A 23,659-nucleotide genomic window follows, 5' to 3' on the forward strand; every position below is an offset into this window, starting at 1 on the left:
TACCAGTCCTAACCCTGCTACAGCTCAATACCAGCCCTAACCCTGCTACAGCTCAATACCAGCCCTAACCCTGCTACAGCTCAATACCAGCCCTAACCCTGCTACAGCTCAATACCAGCCCTAACCCTGCTACAGCTCAATACCAACCCTAACCCTGCTACAGCTCAATACCAGCCCTAACCCTGCTACAGCTCAATACTAGCCCTAACCCTGCTACAGCTCAATACCAGCCCTAACCCTGCTACAGCTCAATACCAGCCCTAACCCTGCTACAGCTCAATACCAGCCCTAACCCTGCTATAGCTCAATACCAGCCCTAACCCTGCTACAGCTCAATACCTGCCCTAACCCTGCTACAGCTCAATACCTGCCCTAACCCTGCTACAGCTCAATATTAGCCCTAACCCTGCTACAGCTCAATACTAGCCCTAACCCTGCTACAGCTCAATACCAGCCCTAACCCTGCTACAGCTCAATATTAGCCCTAACCCTGCTACAGCTCAATACTAGCCCTAACCCTGCTACAGCTCAATACTAGCCCTAACCCTGCTACAGCTCAATACCAGCCCTAACCCTGCTACAGCTCAATATTAGCCCTAACCCTGCTACAGCTCAATACTAGCCCTAACCCTGCTACAGCTCAATATTAGCCCTAACCCTGCTACAGCTCAATACTAGCCCCAACCCTGCTACAGCTAAATACCAGCCCTAACCCTGCTACAGCTCAATACTAGCCCTAACCCTGCTACAGCTCAATACCAGCCCTAACCCTGCTACAGCTCAATACTAGCCCTAACCCTGCTACAGCTCAATACTAGCCCTAACCCTGCTACAGCTCAATATTAGCCCTAACCCTGCTACAGCTCAATACTAGCCCTAACCCTGCTACAGCTCAATATTAGCCCTAACCCTGCTACAGCTCAATACTAGCCCTAACCCTGCTACAGCTGCCCGTTAGAGTTCAATATTAGCTCTGCTGCTAAGCTCCAGTAAACCCACTTTAATAGCAGAGACATGGAGACAGAACCAGTCCATACCAGGAAGAACCAGCACTTTACTATACATCACTGTTATGTATCATCAGTACAGTACACTAGCTAGTGAGAGCTAGGCATCGTGCGATGATGACTTCACCCGCCCTGAGATCTGACGATCACTGAGAGTCACGAGCCAGCCTCCTGTTTTCGTCAGTTGACTTATTATATTACAACATGTTGTGAACAAGAGATGGCGTGTCGGCCATACGCGGCTGGTTTGCACTACACATCCGTAATTTAGTAGAGGGCAGGGGCCAGTATAAGGCACTAGGAAACACAGTATGTACAGTGAATAAAGCCACTTCCCCTATTCAAGACGTTATCAGTTATACTGCTGCAATAAGGTACTTTCCCATTGATCCGTTTAACACCCAGTTAACATACACGTCAGTGACAGATGCATGATGGGCACTGCTCTATTGGGGCCCCCCCCCCCAGGTTGCGCAGAGGTCTAAGGCACTGCGTCTCAGTGCTTGAGGCGTCACTACATACCCACTGGTTCGAATCCAGGCTGTGTATCACAACCGGCCGTGATTGGGAGTCCCATAGAGCGGCGCACAATTGACCCAGCGTCGTCCGGGTTTGACCGGTGTAGGCCGTCATTGTAAATAATAAATTTGTTCTTAACTATATTTTGCCGTAGCATCTCTATAGAAACTGTATAGATGACAACAGCAATCTAATCATTGTTTGTGGGTGCTGGAACTAGCTTGGAGCACCAGGCTAGCTGTGTGCAGACCAATCCCTGGCCTTACAGTGCGTGCTATTGGTCGTGCATGGTGTTCTATTCTAGGAGGTGAGTGTTAGCTTAGCTGTGAGAAGTAAGGCTGCTAAGGGTGCTGCAATTTTTTTGTTGCATCAATGCACAAAAAAAAAAAATTGTAAAAAAATAATAATATTAATATTATTTTTTTAAAGAAAGAATATATTTTTTTAAAGAAATGTAAATATAATTATTTTTTCTGACAAAAGTAGTGCGTCTGCAGCGTGGGTAAAACAGATTTGTCCCCGTCCCCACCCAACCTACTTCCAGCGGCTATGAGTGTAATGACTGTGTAATGAGTGTGTCCCGTGTGGCTCAGTTGGTAGAGCATGGTGTTTGCAACGCCAGGGTTGTGGGTTCGATTCCCACGGGGGACCAGTACGGGGAAAAAAAATGTATGCATTCACTACTGTAAGTTGCTCTGGATAAGAGCGTCTGCTAAATTACTAAAATGTCAAATGTAAAAAAAAAGAGTGTGTAATGAGTGTGTAATGAATGTGTAAGGAGTGTTTAATGAATGTGTAAAGAGTGTGTAAGGAGTGCTACCAGACTAGGTGTGGGGACAGGAGCGTGGAGCCCTGTATGAGTGGAACCCCATCCCCCTTGTGTGTTAGGCTGCGTGCTAACCCTGGGTGTGGGGGGATTTGTGTGTTTAATCAAGGCCTCCTCTCTAACCCAGGTAAGCCAGGGACAGCTGTTGTGACAGGCAGAGAGATAAACAGCTCTGTAATTACACTGGGAGGAACCAGATTCCTGCAGGATGGCTATATACCTGTTGCTCCTACCTCCTCCACACTGAAATACGTACATACAGTTCATTCGGAAAGTATGTTGGACTTGTTCCACATTTTGTTACGTTATAGCCATATTCCAAAAGGGATAATAAAAAAAAAAATGTATCTCATCAATCTACACACAATACCCCATAATGACATCACAATACCCCATAATGACAAACACCAAAAGTTTTTTGGGGACATTTTTGCAAAAATACCACATTTACATTAGTATTCAGACCATTTACTCAGTACTTTGTTGAAGTACCTTTGGCAGCGATTACAGCCTGGAGTCTTCTTGGGTATGACGCTACAAGCTTGGCACACCTGTATTTGGGGAGTTTCTCCCATTCTTCTCTGTACATCCTCTCAAGCTCTGTCAGGTTGGATGAGGAGCGTCGCAGCACAGCTATTTTCAGGTCTCTCCAGAGATGATCGGTCGGGTTCAAGTCCGGGCTCTGGCTGGGCCACTCAAGGACATTCAGAGACTTGTCCCGAAGCCACTCCTGCATTGTCTTGGCTGTGTGTTTAGGGTCATTGTCCTGTTGGAAGGTGAACCTTCGCCCCCAGTCTGAGGTCCTGAGCGCTCTGGAGCAGGTTTTCATCAAGGATCTCTCTGTACTTTGCTCCGTTCATCTTTCCCTTGATCCTGACTAGTCTCCCAGTCCCTGCCGCTGAAAAACATCCCCACAGCATGATGCTGCCACCCCCATGCTTCACCGTAGGGATGGTGCCAGGTTTCCTTCAGACGTCACGCTTGGCATTCAGGTCAAAGAGTTCAATCTTGGTTTCATCAGACCAGAGAATCTTGTTTCTCATGGTCTGAGATTCCTTTAGGTGCCTTTTGGCAAACTCCAATCGGGCTTTCATGTGCCTTTTACTGAGGAGTGGCTTCCGTCTGGTCACTACTATAAAGTTCTGCAGAGATGGCTGTCCTTCTTTCATCTCCACAGAGGAACTCTGGAGCTCTGTCAGAGTGACCATCGGGTTCTTGGTCACCTCCCTGACCAAGGCCCTTATCCCCCGATTGCTCAGTTTGGCCGGGCGGCCAGCTCTAGGAAGAGTCTTGGTGGTTCCAAACTTCTTCCATTTATGAATGATTGAGGCCACTGTGTTTTTGGGGATCTTCAATGCTGCAGATGTTTTTTGGTACCCTTCCCCAGATCTGTGCCTCAACACATCTCAAGGATGATCAATGGAAATAGGATGCACCTGAGTTACATTTCGAGCCTCTTATCAATGGGTCTGAATACTTATGTAAATAAGGTATTTTTGCTTTTATTTGTAATAAATGAGCAAAAATGTCTAAAAATCTGTTTTCGCTTTGTCATTATGGGGTATTGTGATGTCATTATGGGGTATTGTGATGTCATTATGGGGTATTGGGATGTCATTATGGGGTATTGGGATGTCATTATGGGGTATTGTGATGTCATTATGGGGTATTGTGTGTAGATTGATGACATTTTTGTATTTAATCCATTTTGGAATAAGGCATATATATATAATATAACAACATTTGGAAAAAGTCAAGGAATCTGAATACTTTCAAAATGCACTGTACCTACAGAACAGACATACATACACACAGAACAGACACACAGCATAGACACACAGAACAGACAGACAGAGCAGACAGACAGAACAGACAGACAGAACAGACACACAGACACACAGACAGACACACAGACACACAGAACAGACACACAGAGCAGACAGACAGAGCAGACAGACAGAGCAGACAGACAGAACAGACAGACAGAGCAGACAGACAGAACAGACAGACAGAACAGACAGACAGAACAGACACACAGAACAGACACACAGACACACAGACACACAGACACACAGAACAGACACACAGACACACAGAACAGACACACAGACATACAGAACAGACAGACAGAACAGACACACAGACACACAGAACAGACAGACAGAACAGACACACAGACATACAGAACAGACAGACAGAACAGACACACAGACATACAGAACAGACATAAAGACATACAAAATTGACAAAAAAAAGACATACTCAGCAAACTGGATGCAGTCTACCACAGTGCCATCCGTTTTGTCACCAAAGCCCCATATACTACCCACCACTGCGACCTGTATGCTCTCGTTGGCTGGTCCTCACTACATATTCGTCACCAAACCCACTGGCTCCAGGTCATCTATAAGTCTTTGCTAGGTAAAGCCCCGCCATATCTCAACTCACTGGTCACCATAGCAGCACCCACCTGTAGCACGCGCTCCAGCAGGTATATTTCACTGGTCATTCCCAAAGCCAACACTTCCTTTGGCCGCCTTTCCTTCCAGTTCTCTGCTGCCAATGACTGGAACGAATTGCAAAAATTGCTGAAGCTGGAGACTTATATCTCCCTCACTAACTTTAAGCATCAGCTATCTGAGCAGCTAACCGATCGCTGCATCTGTACATAGTCCATCTGTAAATAGCCCATCCAACTACCTCATCCACATATTGTTTTTATTCACCTTTTTGCTCTTTTGCACACCAGTATTTCTACTTGTACATCCTCATCTCCACATCTATCACTCCAGTGTTAATTTGCTAAATTGTAATTACTTCGCTACTATGGCCTATTTATTGCCTTACCTCCTCACGCCATTTGCACACACTGTATATAGATTCTTCTATTGTGTTATTGACTGTACGTTTGTTTATTCCATGTGTAACTCTGTGTTGTTTGTGTCGCACTGCATTGCTTTATCTTGGCCAGGTCGCAGTTGTAAATGAGAACTTGTTCTCAACTGGCCTACCTGGTTAAATAAAGGTGAAATAAAAAATGTAAATAAAAAAACAGACATACAGAACAGACATCACTTTCTGGATTGAGTTTATCTCTAAATAGATGTGTATTTGTATTTATTATGGATCCCCATTACTTCCTGCCAAGGCAGCAGCTACTCTTCCTGGGGTTTATTATGGATCCCCATTAGTTCCTGCCAAGACTGCAGCTACTCTTCCTGGGGTTTATTATGGATCCCCATTAGTTCCTGCCAAGGCAGCAGCTACTCTTCCTGGGGTTTATTATGGATCCCCATTAGTTCCTGCCAAGGCAGCAGCTACTCTTCCTGGGGTACAGCAAAATTAAGGCTGTTTTTTGTTGTTGAAACATTACAATACATTCACAGATTTCACAACACACTGTGTGCCCCCAGGCCTCTACTTCACCACTGCCACATATCTACAGTACTAAATCCACGTGTATGTGTGTGTATAGTGCGTATGTTATCGTGTATGTGTGTGTGTGTGTGTGTGTGTGTGTGTGTGTGTGTGTGTGTGTGTGTGTGTGTGTGTGTGTGTGTGTGTGTGTGTGTGTGTGTATGCATGTGTCTCTGCCTATAATGTGTTTCTTTAATCCGTTTTGTTAAAATCAAATTTTACTGCTGGCATCAGTTACCTGATGTGGAATAGAGTTCCATGTAGTCACGGCTCTATGTATTACTGTGCTCCTCCCATAGTCTGATCTGGACTTGGGGACTGTGAAGAGACCTCTGGTGGCATGTCTTGTGGGGTATGCATGGGTGTCTGAGCTGTGTGCCAGTAGTTTAGACAGACAGCTCGGTACATTCAACATGTCAATACATCTCATAAATACAAGTAGTGATGAAGTCAATCTCTCCTCCACTTTGAGCCAGGAGAGATTGACATGCATATTATTAATATTAACTCTCTGTGTACATCCAAGGGCCAGACGTGCTGCCCTGTTCTGAGCCAATTGCAATTTTCCTAAGTCTTTTTTTGTGGCACCTGACCACACTACTGAACAGTAGTCAAGGTGCGACAAAACTAGGGCCTGTAGGACCTGCCTTGTTGATAGTGTTGTTAAGAAGGTAGAAACTAAGGCCTGTAGGACCTGCCTTGTTGATAGTGTTGTTAAGAAGGTAGAAACTAGGGCCTGTAGGACCTGCCTTGTTGATAGTGTTGTTAAGAAGGTAGAAACTAGGGCCTGTAGGACCTGCCTTGTTGATAGTGTTGTTAAGAAGGTAGAAACTAGGGCCTGTAGGACCTGTCTTGTTGATAGTGTTGTTAAAAAGGCAGAGCAGCGCTTTATTATGGACAGACTTCTCCCCATCTTAGTTACTGTTGTATCAATATGTTATAACCAGGACAGTTTCCAATCCAGGGTTACTCCAAGCAGTTTAGTCATCTCAACCTGCTCAATTTCCACATTATTTATTAGAAGATTTAGTTGAGGTTTAGGGTTTAGTGAATGATTTGTCCCAAATACAATGCTTTTAGTTTTATAAATATTTAGGACAAACTTATTCCTTCCCACCCTCTCTGAAACTAACTGCAGCTCTTTGTTGAGTGTTGCAGTCATTTCAGTCGCTGTAGTAGCTGACGTGTATAGTGTTGAGTCATCCGCATACATAGACACACTGGCTTTAATCAAAGTCAGTGGCATGTCGATAGTAAAGACTTTAAAAAGCAAGGAGCCTAAACAGCTGCCCTGGGGAACTCCTGAGTCTACCTCGATTATGTTTGATAGGCTTCCATTAAAGAACACCATCTGTGTTCTGTTAGACCAGTAACTCTTTATCCACACGTGTGCTACTGTTTGCAGACGACTTTTCACAAATCTGAGATGAATGAGGGATTGTGTTCCTCGATGAAAAGTAGTAAAATTAACCAAGTCTTTAACTAACCAAGTCATTATTAAGTAACCAAATTATTAAGTAACCAAGTCATTTAGCCTTCAAACTACTAAGTACAATGACTGATGGGCTGGTAGAAATACATATCAGCCAACCACCTGTAAGTAAAAACGCTCCTGACCCACCGAGGTCTAGAACCCTAACCTCTCTGAGTGAAGCTGGGCCAGTACAGCACAGAGCAAGAGCAGAACGAGCCCTTCTTTTGATTATCATTTTTGATTGGTTGGACCAGACACATGACACAGGAATAGAAAAGTAGGAAGCAGAATGTAAATGCAAAAGAGTAAGGTGACTTCTGTACTGAGTCATGTTTTCATTGGAAGCTCAAATGGAAAGTACATAATGTTCCAGAATGATAACAGAAAAGTTATGATGCGGTGGCTTCCCTATAGGTATCAGGGTTACAAGGCTTCCCTATAGGTATCAGGGTTACAAGGCTTCCCTATAGCCATCAGGGTTACAAGGCTTCCCTATAGCCATCATGTGGCTTCCCTATAGCCATGAGGGTTACAAGGCTTCCCTATAGGCATCAGGGTTACAAGGCTTCCCTGTAGGCATCAGGGTTACAAGGCTTCCCTATAGCCATCATGTGGCTTCCCTATAGCCATCAGGGTTACAAGGCTTCCCTATAGGCATCAGGGTTACAAGGCTTCCCTATAGGCATCAGGGTTACAAGGCTTCCCTATAGCCATCATGTGGCTTCCCTATAGCCATCAGGGTTACAAGGCTTCCCTATAGGCATCAGGGTTACAAGGCTTCCCTGTAGGCATCAGGGTTACAAGGCTTCCCTGTAGGTATCAGGGTTACAAGGCTTCCCTATAGGTATCAGGGTTACAAGGCTTCCCTATAGGTATCAGGGTTACAAGGCTTCCCTATAGCCATCAGGGTTACAAGGCTTCCCTATAACCATCAGGGGTACAAGGCTTCCCTATAGCCATCAGGGTTACAAGGCTTCCCTATAGCCATCAGGGTTACAAGGCTTCCCTATAGCCATCAGGGTTACAAGGCTTCCCTATAGCCATCAGGGTTACAAGTTTTCCCTATAGCCATCAGGGATACAGGGCTTCCCTATAACCATCATTTGGCTTTAGCTGATGATGATGAAGATGAAGACCCTCATGCTCTTATCTTAATGAGTCTGTCTGATCCTTGTGATCTTTTGACGAGATGCTGTGGATCTTACCAGTGTGCAACAAACTGGTCATCTTACTGTCCTCAATCTCCACACACACACACACACACACACACTGGAGGTCGACAAGGTCGCTGGGGGGTGTTCTGCAGAGCAATGGTACTGTATTGAGTAAACCAAGATTCCTTTTGGGCACCAAGTCTAACGGATCTGAGTCATTGACAAACCATCTCCCAGAGCAGCCTAGCTTCCCTATCGCCTTCCTTCCTGTTCCTGCCAAGCTGCCCTGTCCCAAACACACTGACAATAACACGAGGGGGAGAGAGAGAGAGAGAGAGAGGGAGGGAGAGAGTGAATAAGTGACAGAGCAGTGAAGGGAGAACCCAGCACTCACGTTACAGGAAACCCCCTACCCTGAGGGAGAGAGAGAGAGAGAGAGGGGGAAAAGAGAGAACAGAGACTCTTCCCCTTCTTCTCTCCATCCTCCTCTTCTACCCCCATTAGTGATACTCTGTTATTTGGTGTTCATCTCGGCAGAACAACATTCCCTGTCTTCTCTAGTATTTGTTTTTCCTGTTGGTCTATGTTCACTGCTCAACACAGGACATCTATCTAACCCTAACCCTAACTCTGTCTTTAGAGACAGGACATCTATCTAACCCTAACCCTAACTCTGTCTTTAGAGACAGGACATCTATCTAACCCTAACTCTGTCTTTAGAGACAGGACATCTATCTAACCCTAACTCTGTCTTTAGAGACAGGACATCTATCTATCCCTAACTCTGTCTTTAGAGACAGGACATCTATCTAACCCTAACTCTGTCTTTAGAGACAGGACATCTATCTATCCCTAACTCTGTCTTTAGAGACAGGACATCTATCTATCCCTAACTCTGTCTTTAGAGACAGGACATCTATCTAACCCTAACTCTGTCTTTAGAGACAGGACATCTATCTAACCCTAACTCTGTCTTTAGAGACAGGACATCTATCTATCCCTAACTCTGTCTTTAGAGACAGGACATCTATCTATCCCTAACTCTGTCTTTAGCAACAGGACATTTATCTAACCCTAACTCTGTCTTTAGAGACAGGACATCTATCTAACCCTAACTCTGTCTTTAGAGACAGGACATCTATCTAACCCTAACCCTAACTCTGTCTTTAGAGACAGGACATCTATCTATCCCTAACTCTGTCTTTAGAGACAGGACATCTATCTATCCCTAACTCTGTCTTTAGAGACAGGACATCTATCTATCCCTAACTCTGTCTTTAGAGACAGGACATCTATCTAACCCTAACTCTGTCTTTAGAGACAGGACATCTATCTAACCCTAACTCTGTCTTTAGAGACAGGACATCTATCTAACCCTAACTCTGTCTTTAGAGACAGGACATCTATCTAACCCTAACCCTAACTCTGTCTTTAGAGACAGGACATCTATCTAACCCTAACTCTGTCTTTAGAGACAGGACATCTATCTAACCCTAACTCTGTCTTTAGAGACAGGACATCTATCTAACCCTAACTCTGTCTTTAGAGACAGGACATCTATCTATCCCTAACTCTGTCTTTAGAGACAGGACATCTATCTATCCCTAACTCTGTCTTTAGAGACAGGACATCTATCTAACCCTAACTCTGTCTTTAGAAGTATTTAATAAAAGGACAAGATCAGGTGAAAAATAGAGGATGGCTGAGCAGAGAAGTGGAGAAGAGGAGGACAAGAAGAGGACAAGAAGAGGAGAAGAAGAGAAGAAGAGAAGAAGAAGACAAGAAGAGGACAAGAAGAGGAGAAGAAGAAGAACAGGAGAAGGAGAAGAAGAAGAGGAGAAGAAGAGGAGAAGAGGAGAAGAAGAAGAGAAGAGGAGAAGAAGAGGAGAAGAGGAGAAGAAGAGGAGAAGAGGAGAAGAAGAAGAGAAGAGGAGAAGAAGAGGAGAAGAGGAGAAGAAGAAGAGAAGGACAAGAAGAGGACAAGAGGACAAGAAGAGGAGAAGAAGAGAGGAGAAGAGGATGAGAAGAGGTGGAGAAGAAGAGGAGAAGAGGAGAAGAGGAGAAGAAGAAGAGAAGGACAAGAAGAGGACAAGAGGACAAGAAGAGGAGAAGAAGAGAGGAGAAGAGGATGAGAAGAGGTGGAGAAGAAGAGGAGAAGAGGACGAGAAGAGGACGAGAAGAAGATTAGAAGAGGAGAAGAAGAAGCAGAGAAGAAGAGAAGAAGAGGAGAAGAGGACGAGAAGAGGACGAGAAGAAGAGGAGAAGAGGAGAAGAAGAAGCAGAGAAGAAGAGAAGAAGAGGAGAAGAGGACGAGAAGAGGACGAGAAGAAGAGGAGAAGAGGAGAAGAAGGGGAGAAGAGGAGAAGAGGAGAAGAAGAAGAAGAAGAAGAACAGGAGAAGACGAGGAGAACAAGAAGATGAGAAGAGAAGAAGAGAAGAAGAGGAGGGAGGAGGGTAAAATGCCACTAGCCGAACAACACAAGAAGAAACACGTAACCCAACAGAACACGGAGAGGAGGTCTGATTTCACAACCAGCACCAACCAGAACGTGTTGAGTCAAATCATGATGCCAGGAACACTACAGAAATACAACAGTTAAAATAGCGGGAGAGAAGACATCGTAACAGATGCAACAGAACGTTCTGAAGGTTGATTACGCTGCTGATCTGTGAAGATGTTTGTTAACCGAACAGAAGGGAAACACATGTTGTATCATCGTTCAATAGCAATCAATCCCAGTGGAAGTGACTGGAAGCTGTTTTACATGTTTAGGGAATGTATTGGTAGAAGGGTTCAATAGCAATCAATCCCAGTGGAAGTGACTGGAAGCTGTTTTACATGTTTAGGGAATGTATTGGTAGAAGGGTTCAATAGCAATCAATCCCAGTGGTAGTGACTGGAAGCTGTTTTACATGTTTAGGGAATGTATTGGTAGAAGGGTTCAATAGCAATCAATCCCAGTGGTAGTGACTGGAAGCTGTTTTACATTACAGATTGAGTTTCGGCATATGTTAATAATATGTTAATACATTAAACCACGACCGGCTCCTCTCTGTCAAAGAACCAGTCTGCCTCCCGTGTGTGTGTGTGTGTGTGTGTGTGTGTGTGTGTGTGTGTGTGTGTGTGTGTGTGTGTGTGTGTGTGTGTGTGTGTGTGTGTACTGCATGACTGTGTGTTGTGTGTGTGTGTGTGTGTGTAAATGTATTGTATGTTTGTGTGTATATGGATGTGTGTGTGTGTGTACTGCATGACTGTGTGTGTGTGTACTGCATGACTGTGTGTTGTGTGTGTGTAAATGTATTGTATGTGTGTGTGTGTGTGTGTGTGTGTGTGTGTGTGTGTGTGTGTGTGTGTGTGTGTGTGTGTGTGTGTGTGTGTGTGTGTATGTGTGTGTGTGTGTGTGTGTGTGTGTGTGTGTGTGTGTGTGTGTGTGTGAGTGTGTGTGTGTGTGTGTGTGTGTGTGTGTGTGTGTGTGTGTGTGTGTGTGTGTGTGTGTGTGTGTGTGTGTGTATATGGATGTGTGTGTGTGTGTGTGTGTGTGTGTGTGTGTGTGTGTGTGTGTGTGTGTGTGTGTGTGTGTGTGTGTGTGTGTGTATATGGATGTGTGTGTGTGTATTGTGTGTGTGTGTGTGTGTGTGTGTGTGTGTGTGTGTGTGTGTGTGTGTGTGTGTGTGTGTATATGGATGTGTGTGTGTATACAGTGCATTCCTAAAGTATTCAGACCCCTTGACTTCTTCCACATTTTGTTACGTTACAGCCTTATTCTAAAATGAATTATATTGTTTTTTTCCCTCATCAAAAGCTAAATACAGGTTTTTGGAAATTTTAGCTAATTTATAAAATAAAAAAAAACTGAAATATTACATTTACATAAGTATTCAGACCCTTTACTCAGTACTTTGTTGAAGCACCTTTGACAGTGATTACAGCCTTGAGTCTTCTTGGGTATGACGCTACAAGCTTGGCAACACCTGTATTTGGGGAGTTTCTCCCATTCTTCTCTGCAGATCCTCTCAAGCTCTGTCAGGTTGGATGAGGAGCGTCGCTGTACAGCTATTTTCAGGTCTCTCCAGAGATGATCGATCGGGTTCAAGTCCGAGCTCTGGCAGGACATTCAGAGACTTGTCCTTAAGCCACTCCTGCGTTGTCTTGGCTGTGTGCTTAGGGTCGTTGTCCTGTTGGAAGGTGAACCTTCACCCCAGTCTGAGGTCCTGAGCGCTCTGGAGCAGGTTTTCATCAAGGATCTCTCTGTACTTTGCTCCGTTCAGACCAGAGAATCTTGCTTCTCATGGTCTGAATTTATCTAGGTGTCTTTTGGAAAACTCCAAGCAGGCTGTCATGTGCCTTTTACTGAGGAGTGGCTTCCGTCTGGCCACTACCATAAAAGCCTGATTTGGTGGAGTGCTGCAGAGATGGTTGTCCTACTAGAAGGTTCTCCCATCTCCACAGAGGAACTCTGGAGCTCTTTCAGAGTGACCATTGGGTTCATGGTCACCTCCCGGACCAAGGCTCTTCTCCCCCGATTGGGGACCATCAATGCTGCAGAATTTTTGTTACCCTTCCCCAGGTCTTTGCCTCGACACAATCCTGTCTCTGATCTCTACAGACAATTCCTTCGACCTCATGCTCTGACATGCACTGTCAACTGTGGGACCTTATATAGACAGGTGTGCCTTTCCAAATCATGTCCAATCCATTGAATTTACCACAGGTGGACTCCAATCAAGTTGTAGAAACATCTGAATGATGATCAATGGAAACAGGATGCACCTGAGCTCAATTTTGAGTGTCATAGCAAAGGGTCTGAATACTTATGTAAATGATGTGTGTGTGTGTGTGTGTGTGTGTGTGTGTGTGTGTGTGTGTGTGTGTGTGTGTGTGTGTGTGTGTGTGTGTGTGTGTGTGTGTGTGTGTGTGTGTGTGTGTGTGTGTGTGTTTGTGTGTGTGCGTGTGTTTGTATATGTGCGTGTGTGTGTGTGTGTGTGTGTGTGTGTGTGTGTGTGTGTGTATGTACAGTGAGGGAAAAAAGTATTTTATCCCCTGCTGATTTTGTACGTTTGCCCACTGACAAAGAAATGATCAGTCTATAATTTTAATGGTAGGTTTATTTAAACAGTGAGAGACAGAATAACAACAAAAATATCCACAAAAACGCATTTCAAAAATGTTATAAATTGATTTGCATTTTAATGAGGGAAATAAGTATTTGACCCCTCTGCAAAACATGACTTAGTACTTGGTGGCAAAACCTTTGTTGGCAATCACAGAGGTCAGACATTTCTTGTAGTTGGCCACCAGGTTTGCACACATCTCAGGAGGGATTTTGTCCCACTCCTCTTTGCAGATCTTCTCCAAGTCATAAAGGTTTCGAGGCTGACGTTTGGCAACTCGAACCTTCAGCTCCCTCCACAGATTTTCTATGGGATTAAGGTCTGGAGACTGGCTAGGCCACTCCAGGACCTTAATGTGCTTCTTCTTGAGCCACTCCTTTGTTGCCTTGGCCGTGTGTTTTGGGTCATTGTCATGCTGGAATACCCATCCACGACCCATTTTCAATGCCCTGGCTGAGGGAAGGAGGTTCTCACCCAAGATTTGACGGTACATGGCCACGTCCATCGTCCCTTTGATGCGGTGAAGTTGTCCTGTCCCCTTAGCAGAAAAACACCCCCAAAGCATAATGTTTCCACCTCCATGTTTGACGGTGGGGATGGTGTTCTTGGGGTCATAGGCAGCATTCCTCCTCCTCCAAACATGGCGAGTTGAGTTGATGCCAAAGAGCTCCATTTTGGTCTCATCTGACCACAACACTTTCACCCAGTTGTCCTCTGAATCATTCAGATGTTCATTGGCAAACTTCAGACGGGCATGTATATGTGCTTTCTTGAGCAGGGGGACCTTGCGGGCGCTGCAGGATTTCAGTCCTTCACGGCGTAGTGTGTTACCAATTGTTTTCTTGGTGACTATGGTCCCAGCTTCCTTGATATCATTGACAAGATTCTCCCGTGTAGTTCTGGGCTGATTCCTCACTGTTCTCATGATCATTGCAACTCCACGAGGTGAGATCTTGCATGGAGCCCCAGGCCGAGGGAGATTGACAGTTCTTTTGTGTTTCTTCCATTTGCGAATAATCGCACCAACTGTTGTCACCTTCTCACCAAGCTGCTTGGCGATGGTCTTGTAGCCCATTCCAGCCTTGTGTAGGTCTACAGTCTTGTCCCTGACATCCTTGGAGAGCTCTTTTGGTCTTCGCCATGGTGGAGAGTTTGGAATCTGATTGATTGATTGCTTCTGTGGACAGGTGTCTTTTATACAGGTAACAAACTGAGATTAAGAGCACTCCCTTTAAGAGTGTGCTCCTAATCTCAGCTCGTTACCTGTATAAAAGACACCTGGGAGGCAGAAATCTTTCTGATTGAGAGGGGGTCAAATACTTATTTCCCTCATTAAAATGCAAATCAATTTATAACATTTTTGACATGTGTTTTTCTGGATTTTTGTTGTTGTTATTCTGTCTCTCACGGTTCAAATAAACCTACCATTAAAATTATAGACTGATCATTTCTTTGTCAGTGGGCAAACGTACAAAATCAGCAGGGGATCAAATACTTTTTCCCCTCACTGTACGTGTGTGCATATGGTGTGCATATGTCTGTGTGTGTGTGTGTGTCTTTGTGTAGTAATTACACAGGTGTGTATGCACGATAGATCTGAGGTCAGTCTCAAGTCTGTGTGTGTGTGTGTGTGTGCGTGAGAGTGTGTGTGCGTGCGTGACAGTGTGCGTGTGTGTGTGTGTGTGTGTGTGTGTGTGTGTGTGTGTGTGTGTGTGTGTGTGTGTGTGTGTGTGTGTGTGTGTGTGTGTATGTGACAGTGTGCATCATTCTCTCTACTCACCCTGCTTCATGGTGAACTTGTGGACCTCCTTGGCGAAGTACTCCTCCTCTTCCTCTAGTGTGTGTGTGGTGGGCTGCGGCTGAAGTTTCTGCTCCTCGCTGAGCTCCACGGTGCTGTTGTAGAGAGAGAGCAACGCCACAGGGATGTCCTTCTCCACTCCTGTCTGCCCCTCCTCTGGCTCCTTGGCCATCCTCAGCTTGGAGAGGATCTGTCCCCTGATCGCCTCGATGCGTTTCTTCTTAACCAGCTCCAGGTCTAGAGTCTTACAGGTGGACATGCTGTTCACACTGCCCGCCAAGCACAGCGCCGCCAGGCACGTAATGGTTAAACACACCAGTCTCATGGTTCGTCTGTCTGCTTCTCAACACCTTTCTTCTTCAGCGCTCTTTTTTCTCTCTCTCTCTCTCTCTCTGTCTCTCTGTCTCTGTCTCTCTCTCTCTGTCTCTGTCTCTGTCTCTGTCTCTCTCTCTCTCTGTCTCTGTCTCTGTCTCTCTCTGTCTCTGTCTCTGTCTCTCTCTCTCTCTCTCTCTCTCTCTCTCTCTCTCTCTCTCTCTCTCTCTCTCTCCCCCTCAGGGAACAGTGAATCAGTCAGAGTGTAAGTGTGACTGACGCAAGGTGTTTACACACCAGAACAATTAAAGGTCTGTGGTGACGAAGAGAGTCCCTTAGCCTAATGCCCCACACTGCTGCGGTGACTGCTGTTATTGCTGTCACTGGTGAGAAAATCACCTGAGTCTCCTCTGAGTCAGAAAGGGAGAACCCCCAGACAGACAGACAGTCATACAGACAGACAGCCCGTGACTCAGCCTCGAGTAGGGTTCGTTTTTTTTTAGTCAGGTAGAAAGGAGAGTGATGTCTACGACGCTGAAACAACGGCTAGGTCAGAGAGAGAGTTGTCAAACAGAAAGAACCCTCACAGCACAGAACAGCACTTCCTAGACTCTAGAGACGGTCACCACACTCCGACAACGACCCAAAACAACTGGTAACGACCCGGCCACCCCAGAGAGGAGCGAAAACAGCGAGACTATCTGATTCCACCTCAGTATAACTTCAATCTTGTCTCACACTAGGATAATACATGCAGACTTCCTTTAGAGCACATAGAGCTGGCTGGGCTTTATCTTTACAAGCTCTCAGAGAGTTACAGAGGACAACTGACTTGTCACTTGAGTCTGTTCAAACAGCCAAACCCTGTCCTGTAGCTAGTAACTCTACACAACACATACTGCTGTGCCTGCTCTGTGTTCCTCTAACAAAGAGAAACAGGGACCGAGGCTGAACTGAACAGACTACCTGTTTCAACAAGGACAGCGATTCTATAAACTTAGCAGAAAGACAAGTTGAGATGTTCACAATACCCCACTAGTTGACTATAGAAAATGACTCGACAACATAAACCAGGATGGATCTCTCTGTTAATAATGAAAGGAAGGTAAGAAATGAACAGACCAGACCAGCGCGTGCGTCGTTGGGAAGGTGAGTGATGGTACGAGCCCGAGCCTGGTTAGATGGAGACAAGTTCCAGACCATCTCACACCGCCACAGTGATCGGATTGCAGTGTCTTTTTTCGTCCACTCCCTTCACTGCTCTGTCCGTTTATCTCTCCTGTTCTTTACGTCCTCTCTCTCTCTTTATGCTCACACTCTCTCTCTCTCTCTCTCTTTATGCTCTCTCTCTATGTCCTCTCTACTGCTTCTCACTAGGAGTGAAAATGTTTCTCTTTCTTTCTTGTCCTCTGTCAGAGCACGGGTTTTACACCCTCCCTCTATTTAACTCTCCCCCTATTCCCTCTCTCTCTCTCTCTCTCTCTCTCTCTCTCTCTTCCTCCCTCTCTTTTCACCAGCACCCTCTCTGTCTCTCTGCAAGTCAGAGCTCGCTGATGACAAAATTATTTGTGTTCCACTAACCTCTAAGACTCCCTGTTCTCTCTCTCTCTCTCTCTCTCTCTCCCTCCCTCTTTGTCTCTGTCTCTCTCTCTCTCTCTCTCTCTCTCTCGTATTTTTTTCTGGTTTCTGTTACTTCTCTAATAGAGCGTATTTCTCCGCCCAGGAAATGAGGTTAACGGCTGCTGTGTAAAACATCTGCTGTTAAAGAGACTGCTGTTGCCTGTATATCTCTCCCTACCTCTGTCTTTGTACACTCTTTGAATAAAGGGTTCCCGAAATACTTTTTCGTCTGTCCACATAGGATAACTTTTTTGGGGTTTTGGGGTAGAACCCTTTTTGGTTCCAGGTAGAACCCTTTTTGGTTCCAGGTTGAACCCTTTTTGGTTCCAGGTAGAACCCTTTTTGGTTCCAGGTTGAACCCTTTTTGGTTCCAGGTTGAACCCTTTTTGGTTCCAGGTAGAACCCTTTTTGGTTCCCGGTAGAACCCTTTTTGGTTCCAGGTTGAACCCTTTTTGGTTCCAGGTAGAACCCTTTTTGGTTCAAGGTTGAACCCTTTTTGGTTCCAGGTAGAACCCTTTTTGGTTTTTATGTATTTTGGGTTTTATGTAGAACCCTCTGTGTAATGGGTTCTACATGGAACTCAAAATGATTTTTCCTACGGGAACAGCCAAAGAACCCTTTAAGTTCTAGATAGGACCTTTTTTTTCTAAGAGTATATCTCTCTCTCCCTCTCTCTCCCTCTCTCTCTCTCTATCTCTATACCTGTTCCCTCTCTCTCTCTCTTTAACTCCCCCCCCCCCACTCTCTCTAACACACAGTCTCTTAACTGTCTGGCAAAGTACTAGTGCTGATGGACAAGTCAACAAGGTTTGCATGGTACCAGTGTCTGGCCAGCTGACCACCTGTATTCACCTAGCGCCAGTGGAGATGACAGGCTGCCAGGCATACAGAGAGAGAGAGAGAGCTGCTCCACTCAGACCAACAAACAGACAGGGAGAGAAAGCTGCTCCACTCAGACCAACAAACTGACTGACAGACAGACAGACAGACAGACAGACAGACAGACAGACAGACAGACAGACAGACAGACAGACAGACAGACAGACAGACAGACAGACAGACAGACAGACAGAGAGAGCTGCTCCACCCAGACAGACAGACAGACAGACAGACAGACAGACAGACAGACAGACAGACAGACAGACAGACAGACAGAGCTGCGCCAGACAGACAGACAGACAGACAGACAGACAGACAGACAGACAGACAGACAGACAGACAGACAGACAGACAGACAGACAGACAGACAGACAGAGAGAGCTGCTCCAGACAGACAGACAGACAGACAGACAGACAGACAGACAGACAGACAGACAGACAGACAGACAGACAGACAGACAGACAGACAGACAGAGAGAGAGAGCTGCTCCAGACAGACAGACAGACAGACAGACAGACAGACAGACAGACAGACAGACAGACAGACAGACAGACAAGACAGACAGACAGACAGACAGACAGACAGAGAGAGAGAGCTGCTCCAGACAGACAGACAGACAGACAGACAGACAGACAGACAGACAGACAGACAGACAGACAGACAGACAGACAGACAGACAGACAGACAGACAGACAGACAGACAGAGAGAGAGAGAGAGCTGCTCCAGACAGACAGACAGACAGACAGAGAGAGAGAGCTGCTCCAGACAGACAGACAGACAGACAGACAGACAGACAGACAGACAGACAGACAGACAGACAGACAGACAGACAGACAGACAGACAGACAGACAAACAAAAAAGAGACAGACAGAGAAGGAGTGAATTCACTGCATGTATCCTCATTATAACTACTACTTACGTTACAGTTTGATAAAACCTGATGTTTTACATCTCAAATGTTAGTTCAATTCAGTATTATAAATACATGCTACTACCAGCCGACCCAACCCTCCACTCCTTCACTAGCCTAGAGGAGGACCCAACCCTCCACTCCTTCACTAACCTAGAGGAGGACCCAACCCTCCACTCCTTCACTAACCTAGAGGAGGACCCAACCCTCCACTCCTTCACTAACCTAGAGGAGGACCCAACCCTCCACTCCTTCACTAATCTAGAGGAGGACCCAACCCTCCACTCCTTCACTAACCTAGAGGAGGACCCAACCCTCCACTCCTTCACTAACCTAGAGGAGGACCCAACCCTCCCCTCCTTCACTAACCTAGAGGAGGACCCAACCCTTCACTCCTTCACTAATCTAGAGGAGGACCCAACCCTCCACTCCTTCACTAATCTAGAGGAGGACCCAACCCTCCACTCCTTCACTAACCTAGAGGAGGACCCAACCCTCCACTCCTTCACTAACCTAGAGGAGGACCCAACCCTCCACTCCTTCACTAATCTAGAGGAGGACCCAACCCTCCACTCCTTCACTAGCCTAGAGGAGGACCCAACCCTCCACTCCTTCACTAACCTAGAGGAGGACCCAACCCTCCACTCCTTCACTAACCTAGAGGAGGACCCAACACTCCACTCCTTCACTAGCCTAGAGGAGGACCCAACCCTCCACTCCTTCACTAATCTAGAGGAGGACCCAACCCTCCACTCCTTCACTAATCTAGAGGAGGACCCAAACCTCCACTCCTTCACTAATCTAGAGGAGGACCCAACCCTTCACTCCTTCACTAATCTAGAGGAGGACCCAACCCTTCACTCCTTCACTAACCTAGAGGAGGACCCAACCCTCCACTCCTTCACTAACCTAGAGGAGGACCCAACCCTCTACTCCTTCACTAACCTAGAGGAGGACCCAACCTTCACTCATTCACTAACCTAGAGGAGGACCCAACCCTCCACTCCTTCACTAACCTAGAGGAGGACCCAACCCTTCACTAACCTAGAGGAGGACCCAACCCTTCACTAACCTAGAGGAGGACCCAACCCTCCACTAACCTAGAGGAGGACCCAACCCTTCACTCCTTCACTAACCTAGAGGAGGACCCAACCATCCACTCCTTCACTAACCTAGAGGAGGACCCAACCCTCCACTCCTTCACTAATCTAGAGGAGGACCCAACCCTCTACTCCTTCACTAACCTAGAGGAGGACCCAACCCTCCACTCCTTCACTAATCTAGAGGAGGACCCAACCTTCCACTCCTTCACTAACCTAGAGGAGGACCCAACCCTTCACTCCTTCACTAACCTAGAGGAGGACCCAACCCTCCACTCCTTCACTAACCTAGAGGAGGACCCAACCCTTCACTAATCTAGAGGAGGACCCAACCCTTCACTAACCTAGAGGAGGACCCAACCCTTCACTCCTTCACTAATCTAGAGGAGGACCCAACCCTCCACTCCTTCACTAATCTAGAGGAGGACCCAACCTTCCACTCCTTCACTAACCTAGAGGAGGACCCAACCCTCCACTCCTTCACTAACCTAGAGGAGGACCCAACCCTCCTCTCCTTCACTAACCTAGAGGAGGACCCAACCCTCCACTCCTTCACTAACCTAGAGGAGGACCCAACCCTCCACTCCTTCACTAATCTAGAGGAGGACCCAACCCTTCACTAATCTAGAGGAGGACCCAACCCTCCACTCCTTCACTAATCTAGAGGAGGACCCAACCCTTCACTCCTTCACTAACCTAGAGGAGGACCCAACCCTTCACTAATCTAGAGGAGGACCCAACCCTCCACTCCTTCACTAATCTAGAGGAGGACCCAACCCTTCACTCCTTCACTAACCTAGAGGAGGACCCAACCCTTCAGTAATCTAGAGGAGGACCAAACCCTTCACTAACCTAGAGGAGGACCCAACCCTTCACTCCTTCACTAACCTAGAGGAGGACCCAACCCTTCACTAATCTAGAGGAGGACCCAACCCTTCACTGCTTCACTAACCGAGAGGAGGACCCAACCCTCCACTCCTTCACTAATCTAGAGGAGGACCTAACTCTTCACTCCTTCACTAACCTAGAGGAGGACCCAACCCTCCACTCCTTCACTAACCTAGAGGAGGACCCAACCCTCCACTCCTTCACTAACCTAGAGGAGGACCCAACCCTCCATTCCTTCACTAACCTAGAGGAGGACCCAACCCTTCACTAATCTAGAGGAGGACCCAACCCTCCACTCCTTCACTAATCTAGAGGAGGACCCAACCCTCCACTCCTTCACTAATCTAGAGGAGGACCCAACCCTCCACTCCTTCACTAATCTAGAGGAGGACCCAACCCTCCACTCCTTCACTAATCTAGAGGAGGACCCAACCCTCCACACCTTCACTAACCTAGAGGAGGACCCAACCCTCCACTCCTTCACTAACCTAGAGGAGGACCCAACCCTTCACTCCTTCACTAATCTAGAGGAGGACCCAACCCTCCACTCCTTCACTAATCTAGAGGAGGACCCAACCCTCCACCCATTCACTAATCTAGAGGAGGACCCAACCCTCCACTCCTTAACTAACCTAGAGGAGGACCCAACCCTTCACTAACCTAGAGGAGGACCCAACCCTCCACTCCTTCACTAACCTAGAGGAGGACCCAACCCTCCACTCCTTCACTAACCTAGAGGAGGACCCAACCCTCCACTCCTTCACTAACCTAGAGGAGGACCCAACCCTCCACTCCTTCACTAATCTAGAGGAGGACCCAACCCTTCACTCCTTCACTAATCTAGAGGAGGACCCAACCCTTCACTCCTTCACTAATCTAGAGGAGGACCCAACCCTCCACTCCTTCACTAATCTAGAGGAGGACCCAACCCTTCACTCCTTCACTAATCTAGAGGAGGACCCAACCCTTCACTCCTTCACTAATCTAGAGGAGGACCCAACCCTTCACTCCTTCACTAACCTAGATGAGGACCCCACCCTCCACTCCTTCACTAATCTAGAGGAGGACCCAACCTTTCACTAACCTAGAGGAGGACCCAACCCTCCAGTCCTTCACTAATCTAGAGGAGGACCCAACCCTCCACTCCTTCACTAATCTAGAGGAGGACCCAACCCTCCACTCCTTCACTAACCTAGAGGAGGACCTAACCCTTCACTCCTTCACTAACCTAGAGGAGGACCCAACCCTCCACTCCTTCACTAACCTAGAGGAGGACCCAACCCTCCACTCCTTCACTAACCTAGAGGAGGACCCAACCCTTCACTAATCTAGAGGAGGACCCAACCCTCCACTCCTTCACTAATCTAGAGGAGGACCCAACCCTCCACTCCTCCACTAATCTAGAGGAGGACCTAACCCTCCCCTCCTTCACTAATCTAGAGGAGGACCCAACCCTCCACTCCTTCACTAATCTAGAGGAGGACCCAACCCTCCACACCTTCACTAACCTAGAGGAGGACCCAACCCTCCACTCCTTCACTAACCTAGAGGAGGACCCAACCCTTCACTCCTTCACTAATCTAGAGGAGGACCCAACCCTCCACTCCTTCACTAACCTAGAGGAGGACCGAACCCTCCACACCTTCACTAACCTAGAGGAGGACCCAACCCTCCACTCCTTCACTAACCTAGAGGAGGACCCAACCCTCCACTCCTTCACTAACCTAGAGGAGGACCCAACCCTCCACTCCTTCACTAACCTAGAGGAGGACCCAACCCTCCACTCCTTCACTAATCTAGAGGAGGACCCAACCCTTCACTCCTTCACTAATCTAGAGTAGGACCCAACCCTTCACTCCTTCACTAATCTAGAGGAGGACCCAACCCTTCACTAATCTAGAGGAGGACCCAACCCTCCACTCCTTCACTAATCTAGAGGAGGACCCAACCCTCCACTCCTTCACTAACCTAGAGGAGGACCTAACCCTTCACTCCTTCACTAACCTAGAGGAGGACTCAACCCTCCACTCCTTCACTAACCTAGAGGAGGACCCAACCCTCCATTCCTTCACTAACCTAGAGGAGGACCCAACCCTCCACTCCTTCACTAACCTAGAGGAGGACCCAACCCTTCACTAATCTAGAGGAGGACCCAACCCTCCACTCCTTCACTAACCTAGAGGAGGACCCAACCCTCCATTCCTTCACTAATCTAGAGGAGGACCCAACCCTCCACACCTTCACTAACCTAGAGGAGGACCCAACCCTCCCTCCTTCACTAATCTAGAGGAGGACCCAACCCTCCACTCCTTCACTAATCTAGAGGAGGACCCAACCCTCCACTCCTTCACTAATCTAGAGGTGGACCTAACCCTCCACTCCTTCACTAATCTAGAGGAGGACCCAACCCTCCACACCTTCACTAACCTAGAGGAGGACCCAACCCTCCACTCCTTCACTAACCTAGAGGAGGACCCAACCCTCCACTCCTTCACTAATCTAGAGGAGGACCCAACCCTCCACTCATTCACTAACCTAGAGGAGGACCCAACCCTCCACTCCTTCACTAATCTAGAGAAGGACCCAACCCTCCCCTCCTTCACTAATCTAGAGGAGGACACAACCCTTCACTCCTTCACT

The 23,659-nt window shown here is 46.9% G+C and overlaps 1 protein-coding gene across 2 annotated transcripts in view; it reads right to left on the bottom strand.

The window, feature by feature from the left end:
- The window catches only part of tgfb1a (transforming growth factor, beta 1a), a 42,063-nt gene extending 24,789 nt beyond the window's left edge, over nt 1-17,274 (bottom strand). For both annotated transcript variants that reach the window (XM_014215446.2, XM_014215445.2), the window contains exon 1: nt 15,290-17,274. In XM_014215446.2, coding sequence (XP_014070921.1) covers nt 15,290-15,632 — 343 coding nt within the window. In that variant the 5' untranslated portion in view covers nt 15,633-17,274. The remainder of the gene's footprint in view (nt 1-15,289) is intronic.
- Between the last annotated feature and the right edge of the window lie 6,385 nt (nt 17,275-23,659).

The sequence above is a fragment of the Salmo salar genome, chromosome ssa09, assembly GCF_905237065.1.
Source record: "Salmo salar chromosome ssa09, Ssal_v3.1, whole genome shotgun sequence".
Classification (NCBI taxonomy): domain Eukaryota; kingdom Metazoa; phylum Chordata; class Actinopteri; order Salmoniformes; family Salmonidae; genus Salmo; species Salmo salar.